Below are 12,810 nucleotides of genomic sequence, written 5' to 3'. Positions count from 1 at the left end.
CTGCGGTGTGCTGTGGAAGTATTCGTTGTCTGCGGTGGGCCATGGAGGGATTCGTCGTCTTGAGGTGTGCCATGGAAGAATTCATCGTCTGCGGTGTGCTGTGGAGCGATTCGTCGTGTGCTGTGGAAGGATACGTCGTCTGCGGTGTGCTGTGGAAGTATTCGTTGTCTGCGGTGGGCCATGGAGGGATTCGTCGTCTTAAGTCTGCCGTGGAAGAATTCGTCTGCGGTGGCCTGTGGAAGTATTCGGTGTCTGCGTGGGCCATGGAGGGATTAGTCGTCTTGAGGTGTGCCGTGGAAGAATTCATCCTCTGCGATGTGCTGTGAAGGTAGTCATCTGCGGTGGCCTGAGGAAGTATTTGTCTGCGTGGGCCATGGAGGGATTCGTCGTCTTGAGGTGTGCCGTGGAAGAATTCGTCATCTGTGGTGGGCCGCGGAAGTATTCGTTGTTGGGCCATGGAGGGATTCGTCATCTTGGGGTGTGCTCTGGAAGAATTCAGAGTCTGCGTTGGCCTGTGAAGGTAGTCGTCGTCTGCGGTGTGCTGTGGAGGGATTCGTCGTCTGCGGTGTGCTGTGGAGGGATTCGTCGTCTGCGGTGTGCCGTGGAAGGATTCGTTGTCTGCGATGGGCCGTGGAAGTATTCATAGTCTGCGGTGGGCCGTGGAAGTATTAGTCGTCTGCGGTGGGCCGTGGAAGTATTAGTCGTCTGCTGTGGGCCATGGATGGATTCGTCGTCTGCGGTGTGCTGTGAAGGTAGTCGTCTGCGGTGGCCTGCGAAGTATTCCATGTCTGCGGTGGGCCGTGGAGGGATTCATTGTCTGCGGTGGGCCGTAAAAGTATTCGTCGTCTGCGGTGGGCCATGAACGGGTTAGTCACCTGAGGTGTGCCGTGGAAGGATTCGTTGTCTGAGGTGGGCCATCGAGGGATTAGTCATCTTGAGGTGTGCCGTGGAAGAATTCGTTGTCTGTGGTGTGCTGTGGAGGGATTCGGCATCTGTGGTGTGCCGTGGAAGGATTCGTCTGCGGTGGGCCGTGGAAGTATTCGTTGTCTGCGTGGTCCATGGAGGGATTAGTCGTCTTGCGGTGTACCAGGGAAGAATTTGTCGTCTGTGGTGTGCCGGGGAAGAATTCGTCGTCTGCGGTGTGCTGTGGAGGGATTCGTTGTCTGCGGTGTGCTGTGGAGGGATTCGTTGTCTGCGGTGTGCTGTGGAGGGATTCGTTGTCTGCGGTGGGCCATGGAGGGATTCGTCGTCGTGAGGTGTGCCGTGGAAGAATTCATCCTCTGCAATGTGCTGTGAAGGTGGTAGTCTGCAGTGGCCTGTGGAAGTATTTGTCTGCGTGGGCCATGGAGGGATTCGTCGTCTTGAGGTGTGCCGTGGAAGAATTCGTCATCTGTGGTGGGCCGCGGAAGTATTCGTTGTTGGGCCATGGAGGGATTCGTCATCTTGGGGTGTGCTCTGGAAGAATTCAGAGTCTGCGGTGGCCTGTGAAGGTAGTCGTCGTCTGCGGTGGCCTGTGAAGGTAGTCGTCGTCTGCGGTGGCCTGTGAAGGTAGTCGTCGTCTGCGGTGGTCTGTGGAAATAATCGTTGCCTGCGGTGGTCTGGGGAAGTATTTGTTGGCCTTTGGAAGTATTCATTGTCTGCGATGGTCTGCCTTAGCCTCCGGTCGTGGATGTTGCCATCTTCTACACCTCTGGTCATGACTGTTGCCGTCGTCTTCGCCTCCTGTTAGTGTCTTCGCCTCCTGTTCGTGGCTGTCGCCGTCGTCTTCGCTTCCTGTTCGTGACTGTCGCCGTCGTCTTCGCTTCCTGTTAGTGACTGTCGCCGTTGTCTTCGCCTCCTGTTCGTGGCTGTCGCCGTCGTCTTCGCCTCCTGTTCGTGGCTGTCGCCGTCGTCTTCGCCTCCTGTTCGTGGCTGTCGCCGTCGTCTTCGCCTCCTGTTCGTGGCTGTCGCCGTCGTCTTCGCCTCCTGTTCGTGGCTGTCGCCGTCGTCTTCGCCTCCTGTTCGTGGCTGTCGCCGTCGTCTTCGCCTCCTGTTCGTGGCTGTCGCCGTCGTCTTCGCCTCCTGTTCGTGGCTGTCGCCGTCGTCTTCGCCTCCTGTTCGTGGCTGTCGCCGTCGTCTTCGCCTCCTGTTCGTGGCTGTAGTCTTCACCTCGGGTTTGTAGCTGTCGCCTTCGTCTTCGCTTCTGGTCGCCGTCGTCTTCGCCTCCGGTCTGTGGCTGTCGCCTTCGTCTTCGCTTCTGGTCGCCGTCGTCTTCGCCTCCGGTCTGTGGCTGTCGCTGTCGCAGTCTTCTTCGCCTCCGGTCCGTGGCTGTCGCTGTCGCCGTCTTCTTCGCCTCCGGTCCGTGGCTGTCGCTGTCGCCATCTTCTTCGCCTCCGGTCCGTGGCTGTCGCTGTCGCCGTCTTCTTCGCCTCCGGTCCGTGGCTGTCGCTGTCGCCGCCGACTTGGCCTCCGGTCCGTGGCTGTCGCTGTCATCTTCGCCTCCAGTCCATGGCTGTCGCAGTCTTCTTCGCTTCCGGTCCGTGGCGGTCGCCATCGTCTTTGCATCCGGTCCGTGGCTGTCGCCGTGGTCTTTGCATCTGGTCCTTGGCTGTCGCCGTCGTCTTTGCATCCGTTCCGTGGCTGTCGCCGTCGTCTCTGCCTCCGGTCCGTGGCTGTTGCCGTCGTCTTTGCATCCGGTCCGTGGCTGGCACCTTCGTATTCGCCTCCGGTCCGTGGCTGTCGCCCTCGTCTTTGCACCAAGTCCGTGGCTGTCGCCGCCGTCTTTGGGGCTGTTCACAATCTTTTTCCAACAATTGTGACTGTCGCCATCTTCATCACACGTGGTCGGGGCCAAGTATTGCTGGAGCTGTTGCCATTGACAGGAATAGAGGGTAAAAGTTGTCGTCTATGGTGGGTGGAGTTCTCATCGCTGCCACTTCGAAGCCTGATGATTGGAGCGAAGCTGTCGCTGTTGGTGAAAGTTTCCAGTGGTCGTTTGCCCCAGCGATCGCTGATGGAGGGGATTGCTGTCGCTAGGACTGTTGGCCGACGTCCTCGTAATCCTCTTAAGTATCACTACAACTTGAAGAGGTTGAATGTCATCATTGTTGGAGCTAAATTTTCAACTGAGTAAGTGTAGTCCTGTCAGTGTTATCCATTAAAGTGAGGATGTTAAATGGAATAATTTTTTGGGTTTAAGTATTAGAATTTGGGAAACAATCATTAAAAGGACTTGAACTTCTTGGTAACTAGTTGGGTTGTTGGTATTTGTACTGTATTAAGAAGTCTAATTTACAGCTCACTGGAAAGAATGTACTTAGAGTATATTGAACTTCCCTGCTTTTAGTATATGTATTATTTTGGGGTGGGGCCTGAGACTAACAATAATCTCATGAATTGCAGAAATTGGCAAATTTCCAATCCTTGAAGGCACTCTTCCATTGGTTGCCATCGACACAGTATTTGAGTAAGTAGAAATAGATATTTCTGTATGTTGTCTTCTCATGTAAGTGAATAGTTGCTTATGGAATCCACTTTAGGTAATCTTACTTGCATATCCTTTCGGAGATCATCTGGTATTTTGATAATTATTGAAGTTTTAGAATGTTACATTTTGAAGTAAGGTTTTGCTCTTAAGGGGTTTGTGGGTGGGCAAGGGAGTCTTAACAAATGTTTCTTTGAAATTACAGACAGTGTGGCTTCTGAGCACTATTGAGGCATGGGCACTACCTCCAGCATTGTCCCCGTGGAGCGTGTCGACACTTGGTATGCACTTTATCAGTGAGCAAATATTTTTAAGAAGGAATTTTGGTGTTAGTGTTTCACCATATGCATTAATGAGGAACCCCTTATAGTTAGTGTCTCTCAGTAACTTGAACCATTTATGTAGTTATCATTATGTAAATTAGTTTTTTCTTTTTTCGGGAGGGGTGGGTGTTTTATAACCAGAAGTTTTTGTAAGTTGCAGAAACTCAGACTACCACCTTATAGGAGCAAGTAGTGTATACAATGGTAGGATTTCAACCTCGTAGAATGTAAGTGTTAATGTAATCATAGTTAATTACCATTGTTTAATTGGCAAAGAGTATTCTGACATTTTATTTTGCATGCCGATTTAATTGGATGTGATGGCTCTAGGTGAAAAAATCTTATATGGAATGATATAAATGTGTTTAATGGAAATGTTTTGAGATAGTTTGAGGGGGGGGGGGATTGGGGAACTAACAAATCCTTTACTTGCAGAAAGCATTTCACTTTTTTCTGGCAATTAGGATCTTTGTGGTTTGTCAGCATCTTGATTTTGGGACACCCCAGCCACTGAATGAGGTACAGTTTGCTACATGGAGTTTTGACATAACTGGAAGGGCTGTGTGTAGGTGGGAAGTAATATGTGAATTTGTCGCATTGATTTAATATTGCCTACATCTTCTTGATTAATTTCCATTACACAGCGCAGAATGGCCTTTGATACCCTAGTGCTTGGCTTGAAGCCTAAATTTTATATAAGATTCAATTTTTGCATCTTAGTAATATTGGAAGCATTGGTTAGCACCCAAATATTGGGTAGGGGTTAGGGCACTAACAAACTTCTTAATTGCAGAAGATTTGACTTTTGCCAATGTTTGAGTAGTGTGTGTGCCTGCTTCATCTATTGTAACGAGCACATCTTTTCTTCTATGTGAGTAGTGTCACCTGATATTGGAATGAGGTACAGTTTGAATTGCTATTTTTAAAATTTTTAGTTGGTTTACAAAATAGTTTGAGAAATAAATTGAATTGCATATTGATGTAAAATTTTTTGGGGGTCGGGGTGGGGGGGAAGGTGTCTGGGACCCTAACATGAGATTCAGCAATTGCAGAGTTTCCTGTGGAAGATTTTTTGAAGTGTCGAGTGTTTTTTCACGTGTTGTTGGGTCTTCGTCGAAGACTTTGTCCTTGGGTAAGTGATAATGTTTCTTGTAAGGTAGACATAAAATTTGAAGTGGAATAAACACACTTTTCTGTTGATAGGAAGTGGTCATATTGTTTTATAATCACATATATGACAGGGTTGGGGATGTGGGAACTTAAAAAGAAGCTTGATCAATTGCAGGTTTCATTGCCTAGTTGCAGGTTGAAGCATGGTTTGTGGAAGGTATGTGCTTCGTTAATGTGCATTTTTCCTGAAGATATTGAGCATTTGTTTGTGTTATTTGATACGATTGAGTAGCAGAATCTTTAATCCATTGAACTTCTGTATTCTAGTGATTTTTAGTTTCTAATAACAGAATTATAATTGTGAGAGATAGGAGGGGAGGGAGCTAACAAGTCTTGGAAGGCTTTCATATTTGCAGAAGCTGTTGCATCTATCCCTAGAACGTCTGCTTGATGTATCTGTCGCAGTCCCCTTTTGCATTTTGGATTATTAGGTCTCCACTTTTGTAAGTCAATTACTGTCCCCACTTTTGTAAGTCAATTACTGTATAGTTATATGATGTATACATCTGGTATTACCAAAGGTATTTGTAATAAGGGGGGCCGGGGATCTCAAAGAGTTCTTAGTAATTGCAGAAGTTTCCAAACTTCAACCAACTGGAGGACTAGACTTCCTTCCATTTTGGTGCAGTGGAGACCTTCCATTGGTCAGTCTATGTTTAGTGCTCTACTAAGAAGTAAGTGTTAAGTAATTAGCAATTGGTATATGAATTATAATATATCTGCCACAGATATTGAAAGGAGTTTCGTGGTTGAGTGGTCACTGTGATAAAGATAGAAGGGTTTGGTTAATGACATGAAAACACTATTTGTTGAATATACCAATTATGACTTCTGTTTTGTATATTTTAAAGGGTTTTTTGGGGGAGGGGGGATTATTCTAACACACAAGGATATTGGATTTTGCAGAAACCTTCGGACTGCAGCGCCGCAAGATTACATAGCATCCGAATTGGTTTAGATTTGCTCTGCAGTGTCTATGGTCTATCTATTAACTGGCAGTGGTACAGTATCAAAATTATCATGTGTTCAGGAAAGCTGATAATTTTGTTCAAGTTGCAAGTGATATTAGTTTAAAATATGATGATTGAATCTATCTTAAAGTCAACTGTTTTCAAGAAGGGGTTGGGATTGGGGAATAACATGGAAAGTTCTTTGTAATTTCAGAAGTTCCATCTTTGCTATGTTGTCTAAGGTCTTGTGATTCATGCAATATGGAATCTTGCTATGTTTTGAATTATTTCTTGACATTCCAGCAAGTAAGTAGGTTATTCTATGGTGTATATAGTGCTTATATAATTGCCCAGCTTTCTTTATAAATTAGGTTTGGGGAAGGGGGTGTTTTCTCACACCAGAGCTGTTTAACATTTACAGACATACCTGTCCTTCATTTGAAGAGACTTTTCCCCGTTTCCTTAAGTGCTGTCTATGTTCTGGTGGTGTTTGTGTTTAAAACACGAGGGATTTGAATGCTGCGGATATCAAGAAGCTCGCCAGTTAAAGGTAGTGTGGTTTGTGGTGGATTTTAATTGTTATTGAAATACCTAAAAAAGGTAGACATGGATGTTACAATTCGTCAAAGAAAATACTTAATTGTTTGAGGAATTTCCATTTGTTAGTCTTGCTAGAAGCTACTACTAAAGTGTTTTTCATGTGTGTGAAAAATTATTTCCAAATTTTTGGTATTTCCTGCTAATGTGCTCTTAAATGAGTTTGGCTACTTCCAACCTAAATTTGCATAAAGATTAGTCTTACAATTAGTTGCAGGATTTTTCTATTGGCTTGCTTATAAAATTTGCATAATGTGTAAATTTGTTGCATGGGTATATAGTGCCTATTTTATCCTTGTTATTATTGAAAGCCTCTGATAGCACAGCACTACTTAATTGGGGTGGGGTAGGGCCACTAACAAAGCTCTTAATTGCAGAAGATTGACTTTTTCCAATGATTGTTGAGCGTACTCCTGCTTCATCTGTTGTAATGAGCCCATCTTTTCTGCTATGCGAGCAATGTAACCCAGTGTTGGAATGAAGTACGGTTAGAATGTCTGTTTTTTCCTTTTTCTGATGTACGTTGATCTTTAGAATATAGCTAGAGAAATGAATGTAATTGCATATTGGTGTAAAATTGTTTTTGGGGCTATGGTGGGGTGTGGGACCCTAACATGATGCTTAAGCAATTGCAGAGAGTTTCCTCTGGAAGATTTTTCAAAGTGTCCTCGAGTAAAGTGTTTCACCGATCTTATGTTGGTTTTCGTCAAAGACTTTGCTCTTGGATAAGTGATAATGTTTCTTATAAGATGGACATCTAGTAATTTTTTTTAAATGGAATCAACACATGTCTTTTTGATAGAGGGTCATATTGTTTTATAATAAATATGAAATTGGTGGGGGTGTGGGAACTTAAAAGAAGCTTGATCAATTGCAGGTTTCATTGCCAAGTAGCAGGTGAAGCATGGTTTGTTTCTGGCAGGTATGTGCATTTGTCCTGATGGTACTTAGCTTTTGTTGATGTTATTTGATATGATTGTATAGCAGAATCTTGAATCAATTAATCTCTTCCTGTATTCTAGTGACTCTAGTGTCTAATAGCAAAATTGTATTTGAGAGATAGGGGGGGGAGGGATCTAACAGTCTTGGAAAGCTTTTGTGTTTGCAGAAGTTGGTGCGTCTCGCAACTTACAACTTGAATGGCTGCTTGATACGTCTGCCACAGCCTCCCTTTTGCATTTTGGATTATATGGTCTCCACTTAGTAAGTTAATGACTTATATAATGTGCATATGATGGTATCAATTGTGATATGAATAAGGGGGGGAGGGGCTGTCATGAAGAGTTCTTAGTAATTGCAGATGTTGCCACACTTACACCATCGGAAGGACTGTTTTCTTGGGTGTGTGCGCGTTCCGTTTGTCAGTATCCATGTTTAGAGCTTCACCAAGAGTAAGTGAATTTGGTAAATGATATAGAGATTAATGAAATTTGTCATAATATTAAAGTAGTTTTGGGTGGGCCTGTTTAATGGTCAATGTATTTGCAGAATATGTATTGACTATAGTTACTGATATTAGAAAGTGGGTGGGGTGGGGGTTATTCTGACACAAGGCCTTTAGATTTTGCAGGAACTTTGGAGTGCTCCGCCCTAGTTTATTACAGATTTGAATTGCCGTGCCGATGGTTTATCAAACAGCAGCAACAGTATCAAAGTTGTCAATGTGGTCAGGAAAGCTATGTAGTTCTGTTTTGAAGATAACTTGCAAGTTATATCCTTTTTGAGATGACATATTTAACTTTAAGGGGTCTGGGGGGGAAATAACAAGGAAAGTTCTTTGCAATTGCAGAATTTCCATCCTCATCCAAAGGTTTTAGGATTCATACCGACTGGTATCTTGTTTGAATGTTTTTGACGTTCCAGCTAGTAAGTAGGTTAGTGTATGGTGTTTATAATGCATATATAGTTGCGGTATACTGTATAGTACATGGGTACTTAACCTGCATCATTGGTAAACTAGATTAAGGAGGGGGGTTTATTAATGCCATGCCATAGGCCCTTGACCATTACAGAAGTACCTGTTCTTCCCCATTTGAGGAGAGAAGTTTCTTTAAGGTGCAGTGTCTCTCGGTTTTCTGACATTTGGCGTTCGTGTGCAGGGAGCTGGAAGTGTTCGTAATTATGGAAATCTGAAAGTTCGGCTGTTGGAGAAGGTAGTGTTATTTGCGGTAACATTTCGGTATCTCGATGGATTGCTTTTATGATGGTAGATATACATTTGGCAGGTTTTAAGTCTTAAAGATTTATCGTTATTTACTAGTCATAACCAAAAACTATTTTAGCATGAAGCTACTACTAAAGTATTATGTTGATATGAGAGAATATCCTGATTTTTGCATTGCTCATTAATGGTTTTTAAGAATAGTTTATAATCTATCTTGGCCCTTCAATTGTATAGTCAGCAGTTTACACTTGCTAAATTTTAAGAGTTTGCATTTATCAAAATTTTGTTGCATTGATTACCTAGTGCTTATAACATAACCTTAGTAATATTGAAAGCCTTGGATAGCACCCATGTTTTTCTGGCTGGGGGTTTTGAGCACTAAATAATTCTTGCTTGCATAAGATTGATAATCTTGCCAGTGGAGTAGAATCTCGCTTCTTCTGATGTAATGTGCACATATTCTCCACAATGTGATTAATGTGACCTGGTAGAGGAATGAGATAGATATGGAATTGCATTTTTTTGCGATATATTCGTAATTGTAGAATAGTTTATGAAATGAATAATCAAATTTTATAAATTAATGGATAAGTGATTTGGTGTTATGACTGGCTGTGTTTGCAACTTCATACTAAAGGAATTACAGAATGTTTCTACTATAAGATCTCCACCAAAGTATTTCACTAATATCTTGTTGGCTACAAAAGTCTTTGCTTTGGGTACTTAAGAAAGCTTCTTTAGGAATGGTACAACTTGTTCACGTATGCATAAAGTACTGTTGGTAGGAAGTATTATAATTATATGAAATTTCTGAAATATACCTGGGGTTGGGGGTACTTAGAAAAAAGCTTTATTAATTGCAGAAGGTCTTTGCCAAGTTCAGTGTGAAGCATGGGTTCTTCTAGCAGGTATGTGCTGTATTTATGTGTAGTTATTCTGAAGATGTTAAGTTACCGAGGTTTTATCAGTGTTTCATATGACTACGCAAGCACTCTTTAATCGATAAAACAGTACTGTATTCTTGTCGCACTAGTTTTTGATAGTAACAAAGTGTGGGGCATGCAGTGGGGGGGGGGGGGGGGGGCTTACATTATTGGAAAGCTTTTGTGCTTGAAATATCTGCCACAGTCCCCCTTTACATTTTTGGATGCTTTAGCCTACACTTTTTCATGCAAGTCAATTTGTACAATGTATATAATGAATACATCTTTATTACTGAAGTTAATTGGAAATAAGGGTCTAGGGATTTCACAAAAAGTTGTTAGGACTATGCTTGCTTTATAGCAGTGGATACCTTCCAATGGTCAATGTCCGTGTTCAGAATTCCTTTGAAGTTAAGTAATTCAGCAAATTATATTTGTATACCACAAGTCTCTGAAAAGTTATTGGTGGTCCTGTTTATTGGTCACTGTATTTGCATAACTTAGATTGATTATCCTCAATGCTGCTTAGATTTGAAATTAAGTTTGGTGGGGTGGGGGGAATATTCTAACACAAGAGACTGTTGGATTTTACAGAAGCCTGGGACTGCCGTGTTACGAGACGTACGTAGCACCCAGTTTGATATCGATTTGATCTGCAGTTCCCGCGGCTTGTTGACCGTCTGCCATGCAGTAATATTTATCATAAAGTTAGGAAAACTTATTACTTTTTTAAAGTTACTAGCAAGTGATATTCTTTTGAAATATAAGATACATAACTTTAAGGGGTTGGGGGGATAATAACTAGGAAAACTCTTTGTAATTTCAGAATTTCCATCCTTAAAGGTTTTAGGATTCATACTGACTAAGAGTCTTTGAATGATTTTGCCAATCAAGCAAGTAAGTGTGTTATTGTAATGTGTATATACTGATATATCATTACTCGGCACTCTTGGTATATTAGATTGAGGGAAGGGGGGGGTGTTAATCCCATATGCCAAAGGCTCTTAGCCATTGCAGAAGTACCTGATCCTCTCCATACGAAGAGGGAACTTTCCTTCTGGTCAGTACCTACTGTTCGTGTTCGTGAACGGGATGCCGGAAGTTTTCGTTGTTTTGGAAATCAGAAAGGCCACCTGTAGAGGTAGTGTTCTTTATGGTATTTCAATACTGTGTATTGGAGAGTTTCTTTTAAAATGGTAGACATAAGTGTGGCAGGTTTAATCGTAAAAACTTTATTTGCCTGAGGAATTGCTAAGAGATGTTTTGGCATGAGGCTACTACTAGAAGTTTTATGTTGATATGAGAGAATATCCTGATTTGGCAATTTGAAGTAATGGATTTTAAAGGTAGTTTCTCTCATAATGGATTTTAAAGGTAGTTTCTCTCCTGTATCTTGGCACCCCTTTATTGCAGTCCACGATTTGCACTTGCTAAAGTTTAATTTTGGATTTGGGTCTTGTGCATTAAAATATTACGCGTGTAAAGTTGTTGCATGTGTTAGTGTTTACATTTTTTGGTGTCCTTATTATTAGAAGTCTTAGGTAGCACCCATGTATTCAGGGTGGCCTTTGGGCACTAACGATGCTCTTGCAGAAGAATGACTCGCTAATGTTTATAAAAGTTAAGAATTACGCTTCATCAATCATAATGTGCACCACATCTTTTCCGTGTGAGTAATGTGCCCGGTAAAGGAATGAGATACAGTTAGAATTTGTTTCCACTCACTGTGATGTGTGTATAATATAGTTTGTGAAATGAATAATCAAATTTTAGACTGATGGAAAAGTAATTTTTGGGGATTTGGTCGGGTGTGGGTTCTTAACCTGCAACTTTTTAAGGAATTACAGAATGTTTCCTCTGAATGATCCTTAGAAGAATTGTCACTTAAGTAAAAGTTTCACTGCTGTGGTGGTTATCTAAGTCTTCGCTTTAGGTAAGTGAGGAACTTTAATATTGGTAAAACTATTTAAGCAGAGTTTTTATGCACACAGCACTGTAGATAAAAAGTACTAATATGATTAATTGCCGAAATGACTTTGGGATGGGGGGTTACTTGAAAAGAAGCTTGATCAATTACAGGTCTCAGCCAATTTCCAGGTGAAGCATGGGTTCTCTCAGGCAGGTATGTGCTATGTTGTCGTGTAGTTATGCTGAACATGTTGAGGTTTCATTAATAGTTTGATATGACTGCTTAGCAGATTCTTTAATACAGTAAAAGTGTACTGCATTCTAGCAACTCTACTTCCTAATAGTTAACATAATTAGTGTGGGACTTCAATGGGGGAGGGTAGCTAACATTCTTGGAGAGCTTTTGTATTTGCAGAAGTCAGTGTCTCGCCCTCTCGACTAGAATGGCTGCTTGACATATCTGCCACAGACCCTCATTGCATTTTGGATGCTTTGGTGTAAGTTGATTAATGTATGGTTTATAATAGTGCATGCATCTCGCAGTTCCAATTATAGTGGGAATAAGGGGGGTGGGGTTCTTAAAGAGTTCTTAGTAATTGCAGAAATTTCCACACATCCACGATCTGAAGGACTACGCTCTTCGGTGCTGTGGGTACCTTACTTCCCCAGGAAGTGAAGTGAAGTATTTTGGTAAATGGTAGAAATTATCATGAAGTTTCTGTGGCCTCCTACAAGAGAAGGTAGTGTTTTTTACAGTATGTTTTAGGTGTGGCAGTTTTCTTATTAAAACAGAGCTTGAGGAATTTTCTCATTGGTAATATTTTCATGCTTATAAAATAACCTGATTATGGTGTTAGAAGTATATCTGCCACTTATGTGTTCTGCAATGCACATTGTACTAGAATTTCACATGACCTTTTTATCAAAATCTTGTGTAAACTCATTGCATGCATTTCAGTGCTAGTATTTTTTAACCTTAGTAATGTTGGATGCCTACAATAGCAACCAAGTATTGGGGTTGGGTTGGGCCACTTAGAAAAGCTCTTTTTACTTGCAGAAGATTGACTTTTCCCAATGTTTGCACGGCAGAATCTTGCTTCATCTATTGTAATGTGCTCATCTTTATGTAATCTGACCTGGTACAGAAATGAGGTGCAGTTTTAATTCCTGTATGTCCACACTATGATTTTTGATCTGTATAATATAGTTTGTGAAAATATTTAGTTTTGACCAACTACTGTAGAAGTATGTTTGGGGGCATGATGGGGTGTGGGTTCCTAACATGAAACTTTAAGGAATTACAGAAAGGTTC

At 42.0% G+C, this 12,810-nt stretch overlaps 1 protein-coding gene and 1 long non-coding RNA gene across 2 annotated transcripts in view; both read left to right on the top strand.

Annotated features, from left to right (window-relative positions):
• Positions 1-12,810, top strand: part of LOC137645912 (uncharacterized) — a 213,544-nt gene that overhangs the window by 166,861 nt on the left and 33,873 nt on the right. The window lies entirely within an intron of this gene.
• LOC137644742 (uncharacterized) lies at positions 1,286-4,790 on the top strand. Its single transcript, XM_068377639.1, has 3 exons — positions 1,286-1,519; positions 2,162-3,445; positions 3,669-4,790. Exons 1-2 carry the CDS (start codon positions 1,286-1,288, stop codon positions 3,110-3,112), a joined length of 1,185 nt encoding a protein of 394 aa, XP_068233740.1. The 3' UTR covers positions 3,113-3,445; positions 3,669-4,790.

This window comes from Palaemon carinicauda, chromosome 8, assembly GCF_036898095.1.
Source record: "Palaemon carinicauda isolate YSFRI2023 chromosome 8, ASM3689809v2, whole genome shotgun sequence".
NCBI classification, from domain to species: Eukaryota; Metazoa; Arthropoda; class Malacostraca; order Decapoda; family Palaemonidae; genus Palaemon; species Palaemon carinicauda.
Note: the sequence above shows the minus strand (reverse complement) of the source record. Positions and strands in the feature narration are given on the sequence as shown.